Source organism: Chelonia mydas, chromosome 6, assembly GCF_015237465.2.
Source record: "Chelonia mydas isolate rCheMyd1 chromosome 6, rCheMyd1.pri.v2, whole genome shotgun sequence".
Classification (NCBI taxonomy): domain Eukaryota; kingdom Metazoa; phylum Chordata; order Testudines; family Cheloniidae; genus Chelonia; species Chelonia mydas.
In genome coordinates this window covers 53,150,892-53,174,126 of record NC_051246.2, presented here as the reverse complement: position 1 = coordinate 53,174,126, position 23,235 = coordinate 53,150,892, and the positions used below count along the sequence as shown (strand labels likewise).

The window sequence follows — 23,235 nt, the reverse complement described above, 5'->3', positions numbered from 1 at the left end:
ACGGTCTTTGTTGAGCCTGTCTTGTAGTCGGTGACTTCTGGGTAACCTTTCTGGCTCTGTCAATCTGTTTCTTCACTTCACCGGGTGGGTACTGTAGTTTTAAGAATGCTTGATAGAGATCCTGTAGGTGTTTGTCTCTGTCTGAGGGATCGGAGCAAATCCGGTTGTATCTTAGACAATGGACTGCTATGGGTACCGCATGGCCCCACAGTATGCCCACATGTAGACAATGGATCATGTGATGTGGTCTGGATGAAAGCTGGAGGCATGTAGGTAAGTATGGCGGTCAGTAGGTTTCCGGGATATGGTGGTGTTTATGTGACCATTGCTTATTAGCACTGTAGCATCTAGGAAGTGGACCTCTTGTGTGGACTGGTCCAGGCTGAGGTTGATGGTGGGGTGGAAATTGTTGAAATCTTGGTGGAATTCCTCAAGGGCCTTCTTCCCATGGGTCCAGATGATGAAGATGTCATCAACGTAGCGCAAGTAGAGTAGGGGCATAAGGGGACGAGAGCTGAGGAGGCGTTGTTCTAAGACAGCCATAAAAATGTGGGCATACTGTGGGGCCATGCGGGTACCCATAGCAGTCCCGCTGGCTTGAAGCTATAAATTGTCCCCAAATCTGAAATAGTTGTGGGTGAGGACAAAGTCACAAAGTTCAGCCACCAGGTTTGCCGTGATGGTATCAGGGATGCTATTCCTGATGGCTTGTAGTCCATCTTTGTGTGGAAAGTTCGTGAAGAGAGCTTCTATATCCATAGTGGCTAGGATGGCGTTTTCTCGAAGATCACATGTTAACTGTTAGTTAACATGTGAGATCATCTTTTAATTAGTTCATTAAATACTGAAGTTCTGACGAAAACCTTAGCAATTGCCTGGGTTTTTTGTTTTGTTTTGTTTACATTTTTTCAAGCTATTTCTAATTTTTTAAAAACCCTTTCATGGAAAGGCCAAAATTTCATGTGGTTAAACAATCAGAATCCAATCCCATAACCATTTATGTGCATATATTTACTCATTTGAGTAGTTGCATTGATTTTATAACAAGCCTCGTCATGCAATTTAAGTAACTCCTATGAGTCAGTGCTTGCTGAATCAGGTCCTGTGTTTTACAAATATGCAGTTGGGCTGAGGGATAGGAATGTATGTTAAAGTTCCAACCTGTCATTTACATCCACATTTACCTTGCACAATCCTGGGAACTGTGCATGTAGCTGAGTGAACATTTTTTTTTTTTTGGGGGGGGAAATCTAGCAAAATGGATTCATTTTTTAAATAGGTTCTACATAAAGGTTCTTGTTTTGCCCCAAGGGTTTTGAACTGGTGACCACCACTGAAGGGACTTCTGATTCAACTCCCAAGATCCAATTCTGCCCCTACTGTGTTGATTCCAGGTCTGTTCCAATATAGGATGAGCCAGTGTTCTGTTTCCAGTCAGTGTGCTGCCAAAATACCATGAAAACAACCATTCTTGCCAGATTTTGACCCAAGATGGCAGAACTCTCATGGAAACAAATGATGCTGTTGGTTGGGGTTTTCCAAGTAATTTAAGGGATTCAGAAATTCAGTGGGATTAGGTCCCTTTGGTTCCCAGCTGTAGCCTCTAAAACCAAATGCCAGCTCTAATTTGACCTTACCTACAAACTAATACAACTCGGGAAACTGTCTTCGCAGCACATCTTGTAATTACTTGTTATCAAGCTAGACTGACCCATTTGGATCCACAAGCGGTTATTGCAATTGGACATTAAATGTGGGGGTTGGAAACTACAGTAAGGAGAATAGTGAATAATGAGCAAACTGATTTTGATGAGTGATCTATTAGCAAAATCCTGCCAGAACACTCTCTTTACAATGTACTGTATATCCACTCTTTAGACCTTTCCTGGCTGTGAAGAGATGAAATTACTGCAGAATGTGAGAAAAAAAATTTCCCCCTCAAGCACACATACTGTATGTAGGAGTGGTTATGTGCTATTCTCAGATGGGAACTGGAACTAGAAAAAAAAAATCACTAAATCAAGAGAACTTTATAATACAATCCTATCCTTCCAGCTGACACTACGAGCCAAATTTCATTCTTTGCCTTTGACATCATAAATCAGACAACATCTCCACTTGACTCATTATAATGGGATGATGATTTACTTCATAACACTGCATGCAGAATAAATACACAGAAACGGTGCTGAGTTTAAATAGGGAAAGAATGCCAGTCACTTAGAACTCCAAACTTTAGGCAATGTTGATATGTCAAAACGTCAAGATAATTCATGGAGATTATGTTAAAAATAAATATTTTTGTAACAATACTTTGGAAGTCTTTAGGACTAAAATGGGAAGACATTTTCTTTTGCTAGAATGGCTTACAGTGAATTAATTACTAAAAAATCTGTAGTTTGGTATATTTAATGTAATATTTACTTTACATTTATTTATCCTTTTTTCCAGAAAGTTACCAAGGTACTTTGCAAACTATAGTAAATATTATATATGCAGGAATTGCTCCACACACTAATGAAACGTAGCCACCTCTGGAGTACAACCTAGCTGCTTTCTAACAAGGTGTACGTGAGCAATACTAAACAGTTTATGATAAGAATAAAAGGTATTCAGTTTCCAGCTAAACCTGTAGGAAGAATGGCTAAAAGGAGACCATGTCAAGATTTACAAAGAGATTTTCAAAGGTATAAATGGTACAATGGCATTTCATTTCCATTGACAGTCAATGGGAATTAGGTGCCTGACTGCCATGTGTTCCTTTGAAATCTCCCCTTTTGTCTCATTCTAAATTTCTGCAGTTTTAGTACAATGAGCAAGTTAATTTTAGTTCAGTATTAATTACAATATTAAATTAAAGCTTTGGAGGGGCAACTCTATACATGGAATAGAATACAGTAATATAAATGAGTCTATTAATAAAGAGTAACACACACAGTATAGATGACCATGTATTTTGTGTATTATACATTGGCTTAAATCTTATGTAGAAATCTACTGTTGGTCTAAAGATAAAGAAAAATAATCCTGTATATTCAAATTTCATTGTTCCTTTTTATGTTCTGTAATGCATAAACTGGAAGAATCACAAGGATTATCTGTATTCAACTGTGAACCAGAACCTCGCCATTCTACAATGACCCTTGGAGCCTTTTACTACAAGGATTACCAAGGTGAAGGCCTCTGCAAATGCTGAAATTCTGTTAGCAGCAGCAGCAAAGCAGGCAGCAGCTCTTGATGCATGGGTCAACAGTCTATAGTGTTTTAAAACCAAATCAAACCCAATAGTAATGATTTAGCCCAAAGAGGCACTGTGAACTTGAGAAGAGTGGATTTTTCCAATGTGAACATAAGGAATGGTGCATACTGCTTAGACACAAGGATTGCTTCCCTTCCCCCTACTCCAGATAGAGTGTGGAAAAAGTCAATGGCTATATTTTCACAACATTACTTGCAGAGTGTTTAGGAGGAGGCTGTGATAACTAGATACAATCAGTAGTGTGTGGCAGGAGAGGAATAGCTGCTGATACATAGTAGTGTAACTTCACAATAACTATGGCATCATCCTGAAGGCATGTCTGAGACTTTTTTAGGGTATTAAATCAAAAAAGCTACAGCTTGCTGGACTAGTCTATTGTCATAGTAACTTGGCTCCTGAATAGCAAAGGCAGCATAAATGCTTCAATTCAAGGGGTTAAGTTTACAGCACTTGATACATGTGTTCGAAAACATTTCTCAAAACAGAGGAAATTAAGCTGCATCTCTATAATTAAGAGATATTTGCTTAACTATAACTAGTGAATTTGGGGTCATATCCTAGACTCCTTTTGTCCACATAACTAATCTACAGTATTTATCATGGTTAGTAGCGTCTTCCCGAAAGAGAGCCAGGATTGTATTATAATAGCGGGGATGTTGCAGATCAATACTGAGCTGCATTGGCGGAAGTGTGTATGAGACACAAGCTTGTCCACATTATTCCTGGCCTAACCAGAACTATCAGTGTCTGTTTTCCTTAGTACAAAGGCATAGTGAAAATATACTTCATCTTTTAACAAGGACCACCTTAGTTGTGTATATTCATAACAAATCAGAACAATAAAAGCTCTGTGTCTAGGGCAGTGGTTCTCAACTGTGGTCCACCGCTTGTTCAGGGAAAGCCCCTGGCACGCCGGGCCGGTTTGTTTACCTGCCGCATCCGCAGGTTCGGCCAATCACAGCTCCCACTGGCCGCGGTTCGCTGTACCCTGCCAATGGGGGCTGCGGGAAGCGGCACAGGCCGATGGACATACTAGCCGCTGCTTCCCACAGCCCCCATTGGCTGGGCACAGCAAACCACGGCCAGTGGGAGCCACGATCAGCCGAATCTGCGGATGCGGCAGGTAAACAAACCATCCCGGCCCGCCAGGAGCTTTCCCTGAACAAGCGGTGGACCACAGTTGAGAACTACTGGTCTAGGGGATGCTGGATTCTCTTGCCTCCTGGACAGCAGCTTGCTAGTCATTTGTTAGAAGCCACCATCCTAAAACCAAATTAAAAAGGGATCACAACTCAATTTTCAGAACACAACTCAATTTTCCATTTAAGGACATTCTGGCTCCTTCTCCCTCCCCCCCCACCAATGCATGCAACACTTAGAAATCCACACAAGGGGTAAACAAGTGAATTTTTAAAGGTGTCCACTCTAAATGCAAGCGAATTATTTTATAAAGACAAGATAATTTTGTGAACAGAACCCATGCCATTTCCTCCTATGACCTTTAGTCGCTTGAAATCTACTCAAACTCCCTTTGACGATAGCCTGTGAGTAAGACTTCATCTGAGGGGAAAAAACCAAAAGGAAAATACTCTAGGTACTCCAGCAGTTAAAAAGTAGTCAGTCAATCAGTGACAGCGGGATCAGACCACATGCCATCAGAATCTGGGAAATCTGAATATAACAGCTAAATTTCCCCTGGTACTTTACTAAAGAAGAAAGGTAGTGTGGTCTAGTCATTAAGGCACAAGACTAGGAGTCTATAATTTTTTAGTTCTAGTCGCAGCTCTGTGCCTTTGTCACCTCTGTGCCTCAACTTCCATATCTGTAAAATGGAAGAACAACTCACTCACAGGTTGTAGTGTGAGGAATAGCAAGTGATTATGAAATGCTTTAAAAAAATGTAATCCCCCCGATGAGTTTTAGAGTATGTCACACCAAGAGGTGTGCGCACACACCCACAATGGGAGAGGTTTTTGGTTTTTTTTAAAGAGAAAAAACTAGCTTAAGTTGTTTTAGCTTAAGAAGTTTATATTACATTATTTTTAGACTTAAGTTGTTTTTCTTAGGCTAACTGAGAAGCAAGAGGAAGCTATGGGCACATGCAAGGTAAAATATAGAGCAAAACAAGATGGCAGGGTCACCTCCTTTATAGCTTCCAAAAACAGAAGGCACAGGTTAGAATTCAGACATGATCAGGTATTAATGTAGTGACCTGTCCTCCTCCTAAAGGAGGTAACCCCACCTCTTGTTTTGCTCTATATTTATGTAAAAGTAACTTTGGAAAATCCAAAAAGCATCCACGTGACAACCCACTCACAAAGAAATTTAACCTAGACCTTGATTATTCCTTTTTGCTGTTGTAGTGTGACAGTATTAAAGCTGCTTAGCTTTGCAGTAAAGGCCAAGCTTTCAGTAAATCAAAATCCTTTTATCATCATGCACTGGCATCTGGATGACCCCGCTGGTGTGAAATATTTTTAGCACAGGACTATATTAAGCTTTGAATTGGAATAGATGCCACACATTAGGAAAGCTATGTTTTTCATTTTAGACAAAAATCTCTACCCAGCTGCACATAGATTACTGTGCGCACAGACTGGATTGCTAGGAACCCTTTCCCCAAAGAAAAGAAAATTACTTATTCATTTTGGTGTTGGCATTGTTGTACAGGACACTTACATATGGGAACATGAAAGCTACCGAAAACCTGGGGTTTGTGTCTAGAACAACTATAACTCTTTCTTCAAAAAAAAAAAAACTGGTTAGAAAAATTCAAGGTGAAAATAGCAAAACAATAAGACATTGCAACATAGATAAATGATAGAATTAGTCAAATCATGAAGTAATTTAGTGATAAATAATTTATTTGATGATGAACCAATTGTTGAATGTTATTCCACCAGTTCTGTTTGGTGGGTAATTTAAATATTTGAGATTAATATAGTCACAGGAAAAAGTTCAATATTCATTAAACTATCAGCAGTTAATAATTTGATATAGGTACTTGTGAAAATTTTACCCAAAGTCCCATTTTTTTTAAGAAGTGTCTTAACCTCTTAGGAGTTTAACTCTCATTAAAAGTCAATGGGACCTAGGCTCGTAAGTCACTTAAGCGCTTATGAAAATTTTACTCCAGACCTAATACACACTTATTTTAAATTTATATATACTCAACCGTTTGCATTTATTACTGATATACTTAGTGATTATTTATATATTCGTGTGTGTGTGTGTACTTATATTTATTTTACACACACATCCCCCCTCTATGTTTAAAAGAGCAGTTTGTTCCACGGCCGAATATTGCACACCTGTCTGGGGAAAAAGGTCACTTACGGACCTTGTCAATATCCAGCTAAATGCAGTTATGAGACTTGTAACTGAAGTTCACTCTGCTGCCTTGGCTTCCAATTCTTGCAAACATCTTTCCTTGAGTTATCCAGTGAGAGATGGCTACATTGCCTGAGTATGGGAAAGCACTCACTAGCCAAAAGCTCTCGCTTCATGACAACCTTGTTCACCTGCCTCGCACTTGCCTTAAGACCTGCCAACCATTCTCACAGAACATGTAACAGGGCAGGCTCTGATGTAAAAAGAGCAAACACTCCATAGATGATCCCACCGCCAAACTGCCTGTTTTCTTGCTCTGCCGAAGACGCTGGATGACCATCAATTGTACTAGGATGTTACGTGGAAGATGCACTCACCTGATGCACAAATGGAGAATGAAGGATTCACCACAGTGTGAATGCGGAAACCTCCACACCATAGAACACATTGTGAACAAGTTCCCATCTTTTCATTTCCAGGAGGGATAGCAAAGGTGCACTCTGCATCTCCTGAAGCCCTCAAACTTTCTATTAACTTGTAAATGTTGCTATTTCCATACAAAAGAAGATATGATCACATACTGTGTTTTCCACAGGATCCCTGCCTCATTCAGTGCATAGGACAGACAGGGCTCAAGGAACGGATCAGGCTTTTGTAGTCAAGAGACTATTGTCTGTCTTGCTTATCTGTTGCAGAATGAGGCAGGGGATTGCAAGAATAAGGCTGGTCTTGTGGTTTAGGCAGTTGAATGCCATACTGCAGAACTGGATTTGATCCCTGACTCTGCCAGAGTACTTGTGCGATGCTGGGCAAGTCGCTTAAACCAAACTTTTCACAGGTGACAGCATGTTCCTCGTTTTCTGGGTGACCAATTTGATGCCCTGGGGTCTGTTCTGCCAAAGTTCTCGCACTCACAAGTGCAATAGAAGCTATAATATACTAAGTTCTCTGAAAAAAATGACTATAGATAAATTTAGAGGGGGTTGGGGAAAACAGAGCATGTGATCCTCCTGGGAAACAGTTTAAAGGACTACAGACAGGGGATTATAAAAGACCTGCGTTATATAGCTCTGCAGCAGATGGCTGAGAGTGGGAGGGAGTTCAGTGATGGGACCAGAATCACTGCCTGCTAGGTGATCTACTGAGTTCCTTGGAAGCAGTATTCCCATCATCTTCCTGCCACAGCAGAGATTTCCCCATGACCAGCTCCTCTCCTTGTTAGCTCTCCCATGTTAACCTGCTCTCCCAAACCTCAACCTGCAGACCCTCTTCGGGTTCACACTATTGGAAAAGCAGTAGAAGCCACAGCTTCTGCTCCCAGCTTCACCCTGCCCTTCTGATGACAAGGACAGGGTCCAATTCTGCTCTGACTTAAATCAACAGCAGTTTTGCCATCTACCACTTCAAAAGGAGCAGGAGCAGACTGATAACATACAACTCCTAGAGGGGGTGACATTTTTACCTCAAAAAAGAGAGGACTCCAACTAGCAGAAGAACAGCACTTTGAGATGCTCGGCTGAAAATGCAATATGCTATACACACTAAGTGCTGAGACTTTATTTAAGCTTCACAAAATCCCTGTGAGATTAATAGCCCAATTCCGTCAGGTGCCATAGACTTTAATAGGAATCGCTCAGCAATGTTCAGGATTGGACCTAAAGTGATTCACTGTGTGTCACTGGACAAGTTGACAGAGTTTGGAATAGATAGTCCTGCTCCAAGTGCTCTACTCCAAACCCTTCAGTAAGATAGCTCAACTTATACTGCAAGGACAAAAAGTATAAATTTCATGAGATAGCAGTGAATGCTGAGCTCAAATGGCTCTATATTTAATGACTAAAGAAAATTCCATTGCCCCAAAAAACATTTTGATTGGAACAGAATTACAGTTTAGAAGAGACCAATGCCCAAAAAAATATTTTATGACGGCAGAAAAGATAAATGGAATTTCAGGGGATAATCTGCCATTAGAGGAAAGAAAACAGAGCTCATACTCAAATGGAAGAATTACAGAACAGCTCACATGCATTTTCTTTAAACCAATTAAACCAACGTTAATGGTAGAGGGAGGACATAGAAAAACTATAGATGTCTGAAACTTAGTTTTAAATTACTATGTTGGATTCTGTACAATCTCTATAGAAAACATTATAGATCCTAATATATACAAGGAAATAAAGTATCTGGCCTTTTCCACAAGGAACCATGAAACAAAAAAATATGATCTTTCTTCATGAATGATTCAATGCTTACAATAAATTCAGAAAGACTGTTAAAAATAAAGCTATATATAAATCCAAATATCACAGAATCTTTCAATCAAAAGTTCCTGCTCACTAGCGCCTTTTTTGTTTGCATTCTAGCACTAACTTTACAAAAGTAATGCACACAGGGTTTGAGTCACATGACATCCTGCTCCAAATCTAAAATGCAATGCTATGTGAGCAGATGAACTGGTGTAAATTGGGGCATCTCCCACTGAAGTCAAATGAACAATATTACAAAACAGTTCACATGCTAAATCCATACATGAATTAGTCTCTTATTTGTACATTGATGGATGACCCATGATGAGACCATGTTAATGATTTGTCTAGGTGATTGTTCAGAGTAAAGAAAGTTTGTTGGTTTCTCACAATGCAGATCATCAGGAGAACATGAAGTTGTTACAACTGAAAGATGTTTCAACAAATTGAGGACAGAATATCATTCAAAGTAGTATCATTTCCAGTTGGATCAGAGGCACCCAGTCTGTATTATTTTATTTAGCCTCCTCATTTACAACAAGTCTAATGTGTTTGAAGCTTTCAAGTGAAGGGCAGACAGTTCATAAAATAGAGCAAGCAAGCTTTGATGGGCTTGTCTTACTGAGCTCACTGTGGGACAAAAGGTTTGCTGCAGTTCTACTGAGATAACTCTTCCAGTGCACTAATGAATAAGAGGTAAAGTGTACTGTACATGCTACATAACACCACAGTGGCATCGCAGGAGCAAAGAAAGGGATTCTTTCTGCCCCAAATCCACTAAAACAGGCAGTTAGTAGCACCCTCCTTTGCTCTGGTAGACAGCCCTGTATTTTGTGAAGTTGTTTACAAACCACATGAAATTCATCTGGGTACAAAGAAATATCATATACATATGAAGATGTGTAACTAAAACACTAAAGTGATAAAACTCTTTAGAGGGTATTAGCAGGGATTAAGCCTCACTTTAGTAAGTAATAGGACTGAGGCAAGATGGGTGAGTGGTATGTTAAAGTTTGTTTATTGTTCTGGCCTAAAATCCTCTTGATATTTAATTTAAGAGGCATGTAGTGTGTTTTTCTGCCAAGTGGGTATCTTTACTTTCTCAATGAATGATGTATATTTGTGGTCAAACTCGTACGTTTTCTCATATTCAGTGCATCTTTTCAGCTAATAGACTGCTCTGCTGAGCTTGGTATTTTATCATTGTGAAGAAGTGCTGAGGCAGTTTTTTTTTAGAAAACTAAACTTGATTCTGTTACTTGCATTTCTGTGCACTGGATTTTACTGTATTTATTGCTCCATTTTGTTGTTTCTGTTTTCCCTAGGGCTTGATGCATGATTAAGTTTTATATCTTGTTTCCAGTGGTGAGGTCCTTGGGTTTTATTCTCCAAAAATAGGACGGTGCATTAACCAGATTACAGGTTAGATTTGGCCCCACCTTACCAGCCATGATGTCTCCCTGCAGTAGCTATTGTTAATGCACCTAGTACAAGATAGGTTCACCCACCAGGAAGGGCGGGCTGTTTTTTCACTGTGGCCTTGTCTTGTGAATTCTGCTGGAGGAACACAGCTTTACAATCAGGCGAAGGCTGGCGAGGGGATGCATTTAATCAGTACTACTAGCTGCACCATCTCCTAAATCAGCCATATCACTCTAGACAGGCATTGTGCAAGGCCCTTGCCAGAGTTGCCACCTTTGAAGCTAAGCTATCACTTTCCTTGGCTGAATCTGGTTCTACAAGTTTTCAAACCATGATGATGATGATGGCAAACACAACCGGAAAGCTTTAAGACCAAATGCAAATGCTGTATATGGCTTCTTTGGATTTATAAAGCTCCCTCTCATGTGTAGCAGCTTGTCAATATGTGTAGTATGATGTAATGGAGAGTATACAGATATTAAAACTGGCTCAACAACAGCTGAGAACATATGCACACCTGACACAAATGATCGAAGAAAAACTATCAAAACATTCCATTCAGAAATCACATCAGAAACCTGTTGGATTATCTATATACTTTCTTGTGTAAAACAAAGGTCAATATTCACACACATTTCCATAAAAATCCTTGAAGAACAAAGTTGTATCTTCCTAAAACGTAATATACATCATTCATTTAAAAAAAAAAAAATACTATGAAATGCTAAAGGCAAATTTTTCTTTTGATGTAAAAGAAACAACATTCATAATTCTAACCCTAATTCGCTAACAGACTTGGCTCAGTCTAATATTTACTTACATAACTTTATTTGTGAGAGTTCTTGAACACATTAAAAAAAATTAAGAAGAGTTGAGCTTTGCTGCTGGGTTTATGAAGTCTACACTTCTGTGGGGGAGAAAAATGAGATTTCACAGAGATATGGTCCAAAATTAGATTTGCAAAGTGACAAAGATAGATCTGTGTCCCTAGATTATCTGAATTTTATACACCGATAAATTAAGCTTTGTAAGTGATTATATGTGCCTTCCATCAACATAATTTATTAGATTCATCAAAAGGAGAAGCAGTCATTGTTTTCCCAATTATTTTAAAGCATTTTCCCCCTAAAAAATGAAAAGTAATAAATGTGATTATAATTCATGGAAGTGAGAGATTCAGATATAACTGGTTTAAATTAGACAGAGGACTGTCCACTGAGTGGGAGAATAGACTTTAAAGTCCTCTGCAGGGATGCAAGACAGACACTAATGTAATGACATTTTATGTACAGAAAAGATATTGCTAGGGCAGGAATGAATCTTGCATATCATTGTGGAGAAAAATTCACATTTTGCGGGAGACCAAGGAAAATGTTCCAGAGCAGGTTGATTAAGAATTATGGCAAGTGTTTGCAACTACTGAGGGATTTACAATGTTAGAATAAATCCTTAAGAGATAGATTAGTGAGCAGAAAGCAGGTCAAAGGTGCATGGTAAATTCATTTATCACATGACTTCACAGTTTACCAAATTCGTTTCATCTTTATCTAGGTGGTAACATGAACTTATTAAAATGAATAATTAATCATAACTAGTCCGTTAAATAGAACACAGTAAAACATTATGTTACAGAACAGAAGAGAAGCTTTGCCTCAGCCTAAAGTTTCTACTTGGCTAAGCCAGAAGATAGAATTCTTCTAAAATAAAATAAATAAATAAATGTGATTTATTAAAGAGCAATATGTCTTGGATCACGGTAAACCCGTAGCCTCTCTAGTATGACATTATGGCATACTGAGTTTTATATTTGGTTTGAGTTAGTTAGCCTGTAGACTTCAAGGTCTGATGGAAACAGTTTCGATATTTTTCACATTTCTAGTAACAGCATTTAAAAAAATAGACTGTATTATGGTGGTGTTCTCTCTTTAGATCAAATAAGTGGTTGTAATAACAAATACTCCTTATAATATCCTCAGTTCTGTATCTGAGGGCAACTAGAAACATCGGATATATTCACAAACAACAATGTAACTGTTACTTTAGTTACAATGAGGAGAAGATTTTTGAGTAGATAAATATAGGGATTGCTAAGTGGCTGCCTACATTTTTCCTCTGCCACAAGTACAAGTTCCTTCGTACCCACAAACAGTGACTAAAGTCAGCTAATATAATATTCTTCAAAGGCAATGAATACTCCCCAGTCTACATAGTTTACCAAATATAAAGAATACAACTTCACTTGGGTTCCAAGTTGATTCTGGACAACAGAAGTTCTTTAAAAAAATGTCTTTGCACCTTGAATAGAGCTGAGGTAGCACTCTCGAATAGGATGGATTTACAAATCTCAGTATTCACCACCAAACAGTAGGATTTTGTTTGTCAGGCCGCAATTCAGCAGAGTACTACTATATGCATATTTAATAAAGGTGGTAGAAAAAATGTCAATAGTTTTCCAACAGAAAATGCAGTGTCATTAAAATCTAAAATGTTTTGCAGGAATGTGTCAATTTAGATTAAATCTTTGATGGAAACATTTTGAAAGTAGTCATTTAGACTATCTCCTTTGGATTCATTTAAACTTTTCTATTATTACATTTTTATATATTTAATTTTATTATAATGTTTCAGCATTATCAAAATGAAATTATTAGTTTCAAATTGAAGTTTTTCCATACGGTCAGAATTTTCCGCAGGACAGAAATTCCATTTTCTGACTAGCTCTAGTATTTACTTTAAGCACGTGCATAAATCACACTGAATTCAAGGTAAGATCTCCTAGTTCATATTAAAACTACATATTGCCTGGTCTTTAATGGATTTTACCTCATGTGTTAAGATGAGTTAAGAACACACCTTTTTTTCCTAGCGAAGACAAAGCCACACAAAGCTTTTAGTCATACTGAATTACCTTTCATTTCCCAGTAGCTTCATCAGCTTTAGGCTACCAAAACCCAGGCTTCCAGTAGCGTATGCTATGGGAAACGGCATGTGTGTATCTTTCAGTAGGATATCCCTCAACATTACACACAGATTTGTCATTTAGGAATTCAACCTATAATGCATCCATCCTGATATGCCAAGATTCTAATACACCTAATTCTCTAGGTGGTCAGTCAGAAAAATCTGCAGGTATTCTAGAGATAGGACTGAAGGAAACAAAAACCTACTGTATAATTAGAAATCTTATGTTAATCTGCAGTTGCGTGAGCATTCTCATACTGGTTGGTTGAATAACATTGCAGTCTTCTGGTCTCCTATGAACCTGCTTGATTCCAGTAACCACAAGCAATCACAGAGTTTGTGTCTTATCTACAGGATGATGAAGCAAATGGTAATTTTTTGCTTGTCTATCAATGCACTGAGAAAAAAAAAAGACTACACAATAACGGACAGTTTTGATAACTGTAATACAGCAGATGAACCCTAAAGTAGAATTAAGGATTGAAGATTATACCACTATCTGTGGCAAACCATTCTGTCATTTTTAGGCTGCATTCTAAATTCTGGAAGATAGGCCATGACTTTATGAAAAAAAGAAATATTGTATGAAGTGCATCTCCTATGAATAGACTGGCAAAGGTTTTTCCAGAATGATTAGTGAATTCAGGTGCCAACCTGAGAAATTAGAACTGGGCCTGGTCTTCAGAGGAAGGATCCTCAACACTTTCTGAAAATCAGGCCCCTTTAAAGTGATATTGGGCTTCCAAAAATTAAGGTACCCAAAATCATGAGTCACATTAGAACACCTTGACTAGTATGTTTATTTCCGTAGGAAGGGGCTTTTAGAAACAACATGCTGAATGAAATCAAATTTAAAATAAAACAAACCAAAAAAACCCCCCACACCACAATAACTTTTACTTGATTTTAGATTTGTAGACATACATAAAAATCACATCACAATCATCACCAGCCTCCCCAGAAACAGACACAAAGTGGTTGCTTAAGACAGGACAGTGAAACAGGAAGTGTCTTAATGAAAACAAATTGTCGTAGTACAAAGAAAGAAAGTTTATTTGAATGCCCAGTATTGAAACTCAATATAGAAGACTACTCACTCTGTACAGAGAGCGTGGGTGTAACTAATTGTATAGCAGGTCAAGATAGTCCAGTTAGTACTGGGTACTCTTTAGATCAGTTTATTTTGAATAATAAATAACATCTACCAACCTTTCGCTAGTTCTTTCCTTAGTTTCAAGACAGCATCAAGGTCACAGTCAGTAGTAGCATATGCATGAGGCACAGTAGTTTTAGATTCTGTTAATCTCTTAGCAATAACTCTTCGGATGTTGCTGGCAGGGACTTCTGTGAATGTACCCTGAAAGCAAATATTTTGCATATTAAATACAGGGAGAGAACACCCACACACCTTTGCTGAAACAAGAGTAGGGCAGTAATGCTTTTCAGTTGGTAGCTTTTGTTCACTTACAACAAACCTCAACTTTAAAAAAGCATTAACATGTAGCTAGTATTAACATGCCTAAGATTAAATTTAAATAATTTGAATTTTCTATTCTTGCTGAAAGATAGCAGAAAGAAAAATCCTATTCAGACCAGCAAAACAGGTTATACAGAACCAAGGAAATTAATGCAGTACAGTATTTGTTTTATCTTACTCCATAAAGCTGAAGTGTAAGAAAATGAAGGCTGAAAAAAAATCTGAATATTTGCTCCATTGCACCACGCCTTAAATCTGGATAAACACAGAGATTCTAGGCACAGTACTATAACATGTTATACAAGTACTTGATCTTCAGCACATAAAGGAAATCAAGATGGGTGATCCATACAGACAGTACTGACAAGTAACAATCTTCTTTAAAGAAAATTCCACAGTCATATACATTTGGGGTAAAAAGTGTACCCAATTTCTATTATTCTGCCCATATTTCCTATCACTCATAAGGAACAAGATAACTTCAGTTTACAGAGTACAATGAATCCTACAGATCTAGCAAATTACTCCACAAATATCAGCCCTGGTTCTCGGCTGGCGAAATCAGCATTGCTGTATTACACCAGCTTAGGGCCTGCAGAGTACAGTTATGCTAAACCTTTATTTTAGAAGAGAACTGTTAGTAGAAGCTCTGTTGAGCTATAGATTTATCAGTCCCTTCAGTGGTTGCTTAAGACAGGTTTCACTGTAAATCTGTCTCCTTTGTCATCAACCTGCCTTTCCTGCCCAATTCATTCAGTCATGTCGCAATTCAGCATTCACAACCTTTTCATGAAAGGGAACTATATTGCAAGCAATTCCTTGTAATGCCAATGAAAATATCAAGCAGGAAAAACAGGTGGATTTCACAAGAAATACTCTCTGAAATTATACAGCATATACACTGTGTGTTGAATACAAATCACAGTGTGTTCTGATATAGCTGCAGGCAAAGCACTTTTTTATCATGACAGAAAAATATATCGAGGCCTGGAATTTTATGACTTTTAACCTTACCAAAAAAAAAAAAAAAATCTACATTATTTACTATGGTTCATCACAGAATACCAAACATTCTATGACAGGTTTCAGAGTAGTAGCCGTGTTAGTCTGTATTCGCAAAAAGAAAAGGAATACTTGTGGCACCTTAGAGACTAACCAATTTATTTGAGCATAAGCTGATATATGCATTTCCACTGCATGCATCCGATGAAGTGAGCTGTAGCTCACAAAAGCTTATGCTCAAATAAATTGGTTAGTCTCTAAGGTGCTACAGGTACTCCTTTTCTTTTTGAAAACATTCTATAACTCTTATAAATTGTTAACAGGTACCAGACCTGAACCTGCAGCTGTATTTCAAAGTTGGTTCTAGAACCAGAATGGTCCAATTTCACAGATCCTATCTGGAAGCATTCCGGCATGGTGGAATTCTCCCCAAAATAATGGATCTTTCAATATTTCTGCCATTTAGGGCCCAACTATTCAGAGAAAGGCTCACAAGGTTTTGACATTTTTTAAACACAAACAATCCTTACTCAGCCCCAATCCTCTAACCAAGAGGTGGGCAAACTATGGCTCGCGGGCCACATCCGGCCTGCAGGACCGTCCTGCCCGGCCCTTGAGCTCCTGGCTGGGGAGGCTAGCCTCCGGCCCCCCCTGCATCCATGCCACCGCACGGGCAGCGCAGCTGGCTCTGGTAGGGCGGCGGGACTGCAAGCTCCTGCTGCTCTGAGCTTCATGATAAGGGGGGCGGGGGGGAGCGGGAGGGTTGGATAAGGGGCAGGGGGTCCTGGGGGGGGGTAGTTTGGGGACAGGGGGCGGTTGGATGGGGCGGACGTTCTAGGGTGGGGGGGGGGTCAGGGGACGGTTGGATAGGTGTGTTAGTCCCGGTGGGGCCTGTCAGGGGGTGGGGGTGTGGATAGGGGTTGGGGCAGTCAGGGGACGGGGAACTGGGTGGGTTGGAAAGGGGGTTGAGTCCTGGGGGGCCTGTCAGGGGGTGGGGGTGTGGATAGGGGTCTTGGGGGGCAGTCAGGGGACAGGGAGCAGGGGGGTAGGATAGGGGGTGGAGTCCGGGGGGGGGGCAGTTTGGGGCGTGGGGTCCCAGGAGCAGGAGGTCAGGGGACAAGGAGCAGAGGGGCTTGGATGGGTCGGGGGGTTCTGAGGGGGGCAATCAGGGGGCGGGAAGTGGGAGGGGGTGGATAGGGGTCGGGGACCTGGCTGGTTGGAGAGGCACAGCTTTCCCTACTCAGCCCTCCATATAGTTTTGCACCCCGATGTGGCCCTCAGGCCAAAAAATTTGCCACCCCTGCTCTAACCCTTGCCTAATCCAACTCCATGCTCCTTACCAATATTTATTTTTAATCCATGCTTATAGATTTTTGCACTCACATGCCTCTTATTATTCAGAGATTTCAACGTGCTATACATATAATCAGATGTGTGTAATGTTTTATTGTATGGGTAAGGGAAAACTTAGCCATTGTGGCCTTATGTAGTCTGGGGGGGAAAAAACTCGGGGGAGGAGGTTCCCCCAATTGGGTTAGCTCAACTGAGGTAAAAATGAAGATCAACTTTGATCAAAAAGACCACTTTAGCACAACTTAAACGCCCAGTTAGCATCAATTTAATGTCTTCAGCAGGTCAAGATATAGCCACGTCATGCTAAATGTGTTAAACTGTGTTTGCACTGATGTTAAGTGAGGTTTTCACTCCAGTTAAAGTAGCTTAATTGAACTAATTTAGTTGGGGGGTGGGAGGAAGAACCTTTTTCTAAATGTAGATAAGGACAGAGAAGTTAAATGACATGCCTATGGTCACAGCAAGCCAGTTGCAGAGTTGGGGAATAAAACCCATGAGTTCTGAATCCCAGGCCCCTGTCTCCAATCGCTAGATAACACTGACTAAAATGAAGTTCAGCATATTTGTCATTATTATTTATTTATTTATTTAAAATGAAAAGATGTGGCATTATTTAGTTGTAACTGAATGCAAGTTGCTGCTTTAACAGAATTATTACCTGTGCTGCAGGCTGACCTGGTATAGAAATTGGTGGAACTGCAGGCCGTGGATAAACAGAGGACACAGTTGTTGCTTGTGGAGCCAAAGGCACTACAGTAGGCTGAGTAGGAGCTGGAGAAACCATAGGTCCTGATTCCGCAGCTTTGCTCTTCTGTTTCTGCTGCAGAAGATTGAGTGCATCCCTGTTGATTAAACAGTAATATGAAAAATACTTAGAAAGAACAAAGCATAACAACAGACAAAAAAAGAAATACTACAATTTCAAGAGTCAACTCTAATGAGCAGCTTCTGGCTATTAAAATTCTGGATATTAAACTAAAAGTTAAAAGGCAATTTTTTTTATCAATAATAATTTGCAAAAAGAAAACTCCTAGGAGCATGAAGAAACACCATAAATATTTATAGATTATTCATCTCTGCCAGGTTAGGATTTAAATCTGCAGCAGCACAGGGCAGTTGAGAAACAGGAGCATGTTTATCATCATTAAAAGACAACAGTGGCTAAACTATACTGTGCACTGTACTGTCAATTCTTAAAATGAAGGTGTTACGGGAACAGATGAGACGTGCATTCAGACTATATTTGGGACACAGCAAATAAAACAAAACATTTATATGTTAAAATAAATGATCACATATACATAACTGCATTACCTCTGAACATTGAAAAACAGACCAGTTATAAATAATGCTAAGATTATGTCATAGAGGACGTGGAATCAGTGACTTCCAGAGACCTCTGTGACATTTTACACTGAAGCCCTGGGACGGTGGGGCTGGAGCAGTCAGCCAGCACAGGCCCCCATAGCTCTCACCCGCTGCAGGCTCAAAAGTTAAAAGTTTATTTATTTATTTTCAAATGTAATACCCCATTGCTGAGACATTAATGAAAAATAATAGCTACTATTTTTATATGTTTAGCAAATATGTACTGTTGTTTGCTGGTTACCTCTGACACTATTTCAACAGTTGTGTCAATATCCTTAATGACCACCCTGCACCTTTAAACAAGCGGATGTTTGGCTAGCAGGCCATGGTACAAACAAGACACAGAACGGGTAAGTAATTTGCCTAAGGATAAAACAATGAGTTAGTGTCAAAGCTAGAACTCTGGAATACCTTGCTCCCAGCCCTACATTTGGTCTACTAGACCATACAGCTCTTTGATTAGGAAATAATAAAGTTTCACATCTCTTTACTCTGATATAAGTGTGTATTTGTGAAAATATGCTTTAAAAACAAAGTGTGAAGAGCTTCCCCTGTGAGTGAAGGGAACAGTGCTTTATGGCTGGGGTGGGGGAAGAGATGAAAACTGCTGCAAAAGGGGCATCCCCTGGGAATGCAGGCTTTGAAAAGGGGCAGCATGGTGCCTTGAGCCTTCCTTTTTACATGAACCAAGTTTGAAGCAACTCATTATTTAAGTGTAGGGCGGATGTCAAGTGTAGGTACTCCATAGGAAAAGTATACAGTGATCGGATAAATGGCTTGGAAAAGGACTTAAAAAGAGGTGTTCATGAAAGGAACAAACGGAGGGCAGTTGGGGATTCCTATCGTTGGTATGGCAGGGATCCAACCCCCCATTCTTATAGCTCACCTTAACCCTCCTATGGGACGGGGGGGGTGGGGGGTGGGGAGGAGGGATTAAGGTCCCGGCAATGGATTTGTTGGAGGGACCTGGAGGGGAAAAGAGAGGTAGCTGGTAAAAGCCCCCCGGCTAATTATGGAATAAACATGGGGTTATCTACACTGTCTACTGTTATCTGCCAGGAGGTCCTGGACGTCTAATAATAAAGTTGTGGCCTGATTAAACCCATGTCAAATGTCTTCCGTCTTTCTTTCGACATACCCTGTCAATAACACAGGTGTACAAAGATGCTTTGACACAAATATCATTTGCTGAAGTACCTAAGCATAATATGGTGAGCTAAGGATGCAGTTTCACCCTTAATAAAGAAAGAATTTACTTACTTTTGCAAATTAAAGTCATACTTGAATTTCTTTTAAAATCAAACACTTATTTAATATAGATCCTCTACTGGAAGAAAAACTTTTACTAAATAAAATGATTTTTAAAGAAAAAACTAGATGTTTTAGCTGAGAAAATGGTCACAAAGAAGACACAAAAAGACAACAGGAAATTATTTCTGCTTTTTAACATGGCAGTAATAAGTATTTAATTAAAACCATCTGGTTATTGTTGTTTGATTTCTTTAGATTTTAAGTGTACAAAAATATAAAACTATTAGGAAAACAGATCTTTATTTTTAAATTAGAAGATTCATTTAGAAGTCTTTAAATCCTGTAAGTGCAGCACATTAAATTTCTTATTACAGAATCTGTGCAATTCAACTGATTAATAAAAAGACACAGTAGAACACCAATTTAGTAATGCCACAGGGTACAAACAAAACATTATAAGACAGGGGCCTGCAAATAAAGCTGGCCGGGGACACAAGACCTCTCATATCAAACTACTATAATATTTTAAAAAAATAAGGTTGGCAGCAACACTGCTTTTCTAAAACCCATTAACGCAGCACAGAGGGGAAGCAAATCTTACGACAGGTAAACCTATTGTCAAAACAGCAAACATTCATTGGTAAGCACACATTTTCCTTCCCACCACACGTATTAGAGTAATTGAATATTCCTTGTCAAAATTGTTACGACATGGAGTCTGCACAGACTGGCAACTCAGAGTTACACTTCACTACACACTATAATAAGATGGCCCAGATACTTAGAAACCTTTCAGCTAATACTTTCAGTGTCTCCATGTGAAGTACTAATTTAGCAGAAGCTCAGATTTAGGAAGTTCTCTGCATAATTCGGACACCTTTTTCTCAAATGCAACTGCCTACTTGTATATTTTACAGTTTAAGTAGACAAGCTGAAATAGAATATCCTAAACAACCGTATTTAGAAGGCCCAATTCTGCAAACCTGAATAAATGAACAAAACCTTGCAGTACATGGTGCCCATTGGGGAGCACGCTGGCATCCCTGGTGGTGGTTATAAAGTACTGTGCTGTTCCTCAGCCACCTCAGTTTCCTTCTGCTGAACGTCAGAGTACAAGGATGGATAGAAAACTCACGCTGTCTACACTTAAATCGCTACAGTGGCACCGCTGCAGCTGCACCACTCTAGCACTTCAGCGTAGCCACTCACTACAGCCATGGGAAGGGTTCTCCTGTTGGTATAGTTAATCCATCTCCCTGAAAGGTGGTAGCTAGGTTGACAGAATAATTCTTCCATCAACCTAGTGCTGTCTCCAGGGGGAGGAGGTGAGGTACGTTTAACTATGTCGCTCAGGTGTGTGGATTTTTCGATGTAACTTTTTAGTGTAGACCTGGCCCCAGAAAGAGAGAAAGATGGTCAAAGAATGTTAATATATTGAAAGAGATACCCTGCAAAGAGTGATGCTTTCTGTGCTTCATATTTTATAAAAATAACCTACAAAAACTGTAGTTCTTCAACATGTTGTAGTCAGTGTGGATCTCACTGTAAGTATGTGCCCCATGCATACAAGATCAGAATCTTTTGCACAGCCACCTGGCTCCTGTGCTAGTCATCCTTTCAACATGAAGAACATCTCTCGGGAGACGCAGATAAATGCAGATGTATCTCAGGATCTTGCCAGGCTCAGTCATGATGCCAGTGTCAATGTCAGTATCAGGTTTCTTTTTCTGCCCATAAGCCATTCCATTCCTGTCCTTGGAGAAGTGGTGTCTTATGTACTCTTTCTAGGACTTCCCCTTATGCTTGGGGTTATGCTTGATTTGGAGTTATGCTCCATTTGGCTCTGTGTTTTGGTGCTGACCTTCTGCAGAGGCGCTGACTTTATTGCCCGAGATGCCAGCACCAAGGCTGTTGGTGTTGTGGATTTCATGGACGCTGAGACTGTCAACACAGAAATCTCCACGGCCGACTCTGTCAGCACCAGCATCACCTTCTCATGTCCCCCCACCCTCCACCAAGCCCAGGGTATGGTGTGTGTTTGAGAACGCACTGGCCATTGGTCTCATTCTGTCACCTTTGGTTCCAAAGTGACCCACATGGGTTTCTCTAGAAGATGTAACTTGAACCCAGCAGCACTGGATTTGTGGGTAAATGAAGAGAAGGATTTGTATGCAGAGCATAATCAGGGATGTGGCTCTCCCCTCAGCTGAAGAGGCAACAAATATGTCCATCTTTGATAGAAATCAGTCAATCACAAGACCAATGTGGTTTGAACCATGACATTTCAGAGTCCACCATGAAGCATGATGGTTGATTCAAAGTACTTCACCCTGCTGTACAGGTGTGAGGGGAAGGTGCATGTCATGAACAGTTTTCTCTCTCTTTTTTCTCCAGAACATCTAAGTCAAGGAAAATGGGAGTTTTAAGGTAAGTTTTCTTCACAGACTGTAGCCGGGGGAAAGAAAAAAGTTAAATCTCTAAGGAGATTAGTGGGTTGAACGGTCACTACATTCTGTCTCAAGCAGCAAGAGGAAGGGCCACAACTGCTCCACTCTTTATGGCTTCGTGCCCTCACACAGGTGTACAAGACAGCACAAGATGCATGTGCAGCCCCAATGGACAATGCTATTCAAAAGGTGCAGTCTTGGACACACGAGGTGCATGCGCAACTGCCATGGGATCCGCACTGACACACACTTGAAGAATACCTATTCTCTCTGGCTTTTGTTTACTTTGATGACATGGTTTTTATTTTATCCTTAAAACCAGAAATCCCACCTGCAATTTGGCCTGAAAAAAACCCAACAAGAGATAAAAGCTAGTTTATACTTTTAAAGAACAACCTTGGGTACAGAGCAACACAGAGCTTCTCAGCATAAACAGTGAGGGTCTAGTCCAATGCAAATTGAAGTCAATTGGGGTCCTTCTATTGATTTCAGTGGGCTTTGGATTTAGACCCTGATTGTGTAAGCTGTGCACTCTTTAGTCTGATGCAACCTGTTCCATGGAGTGTTGCTCTGTTGAGTCTGAGCTGGGTCACCACCTCTTCTCCAATCCGTTTGGGCACACAAGGGGAACAACTTCTGAATTGCCCTGACAAAAGGCAACTGTAACTGGCCATTGTGTGTAATTACTTTTTGTCTCCCCTTCTCTAAAATCTCTCCCTAAATCAAGGAGTCAGGTTAAGAGTCCAGAAAGTATAAGAGTTCCTTGATTGTGTTTTCCAGTGTGATGTACTCACTGATCATTTACTGCCATATCGTCTCTGCTAAGCAAACCAACAACCACCTATCAGCATAAACCTAACATTGTACCACTTACAGAGTTGCATGTTGATAGTTATGGTGAAAAACAACAAAAGCAGTTAATTATTTGACTTTTCACATTTGGAGCAAGCTCTTTTTAAATCCAATATAATAAAGCCATTAAACTTTTACATCGTAATCTAATAAACGCAAATTACCATGTACAGAACGAGCAGTCAGCTATTTAAAAAAATCTAACTAGAAAGATTGTAATGGATGTTGCATTCTCAATAGGCATTTTATTCACACAGATACAGAGAT

The 23,235-nt window shown here is 39.7% G+C and overlaps 1 protein-coding gene across 6 annotated transcripts in view; it reads right to left on the bottom strand.

The window, feature by feature from the left end:
• The window catches only part of PDHX (pyruvate dehydrogenase complex component X), a 133,109-nt gene that overhangs the window by 50,545 nt on the left and 59,329 nt on the right, over positions 1 to 23,235 (bottom strand). For all 6 annotated transcript variants that reach the window (XR_006291756.1, XM_037900016.2, XM_037900018.2 and 3 more), the window contains 2 exons: positions 17,709 to 17,892; positions 14,428 to 14,575 (listed from right to left, as the gene is read on the bottom strand). Coding sequence is in view for 5 of the 6 variants with exons in the window: in XM_037900016.2 (XP_037755944.1) it covers positions 14,428 to 14,575; positions 17,709 to 17,892 (332 nt within the window). In the remaining variant the exon portion in view is untranslated. The remainder of the gene's footprint in view (positions 1 to 14,427; positions 14,576 to 17,708; positions 17,893 to 23,235) is intronic.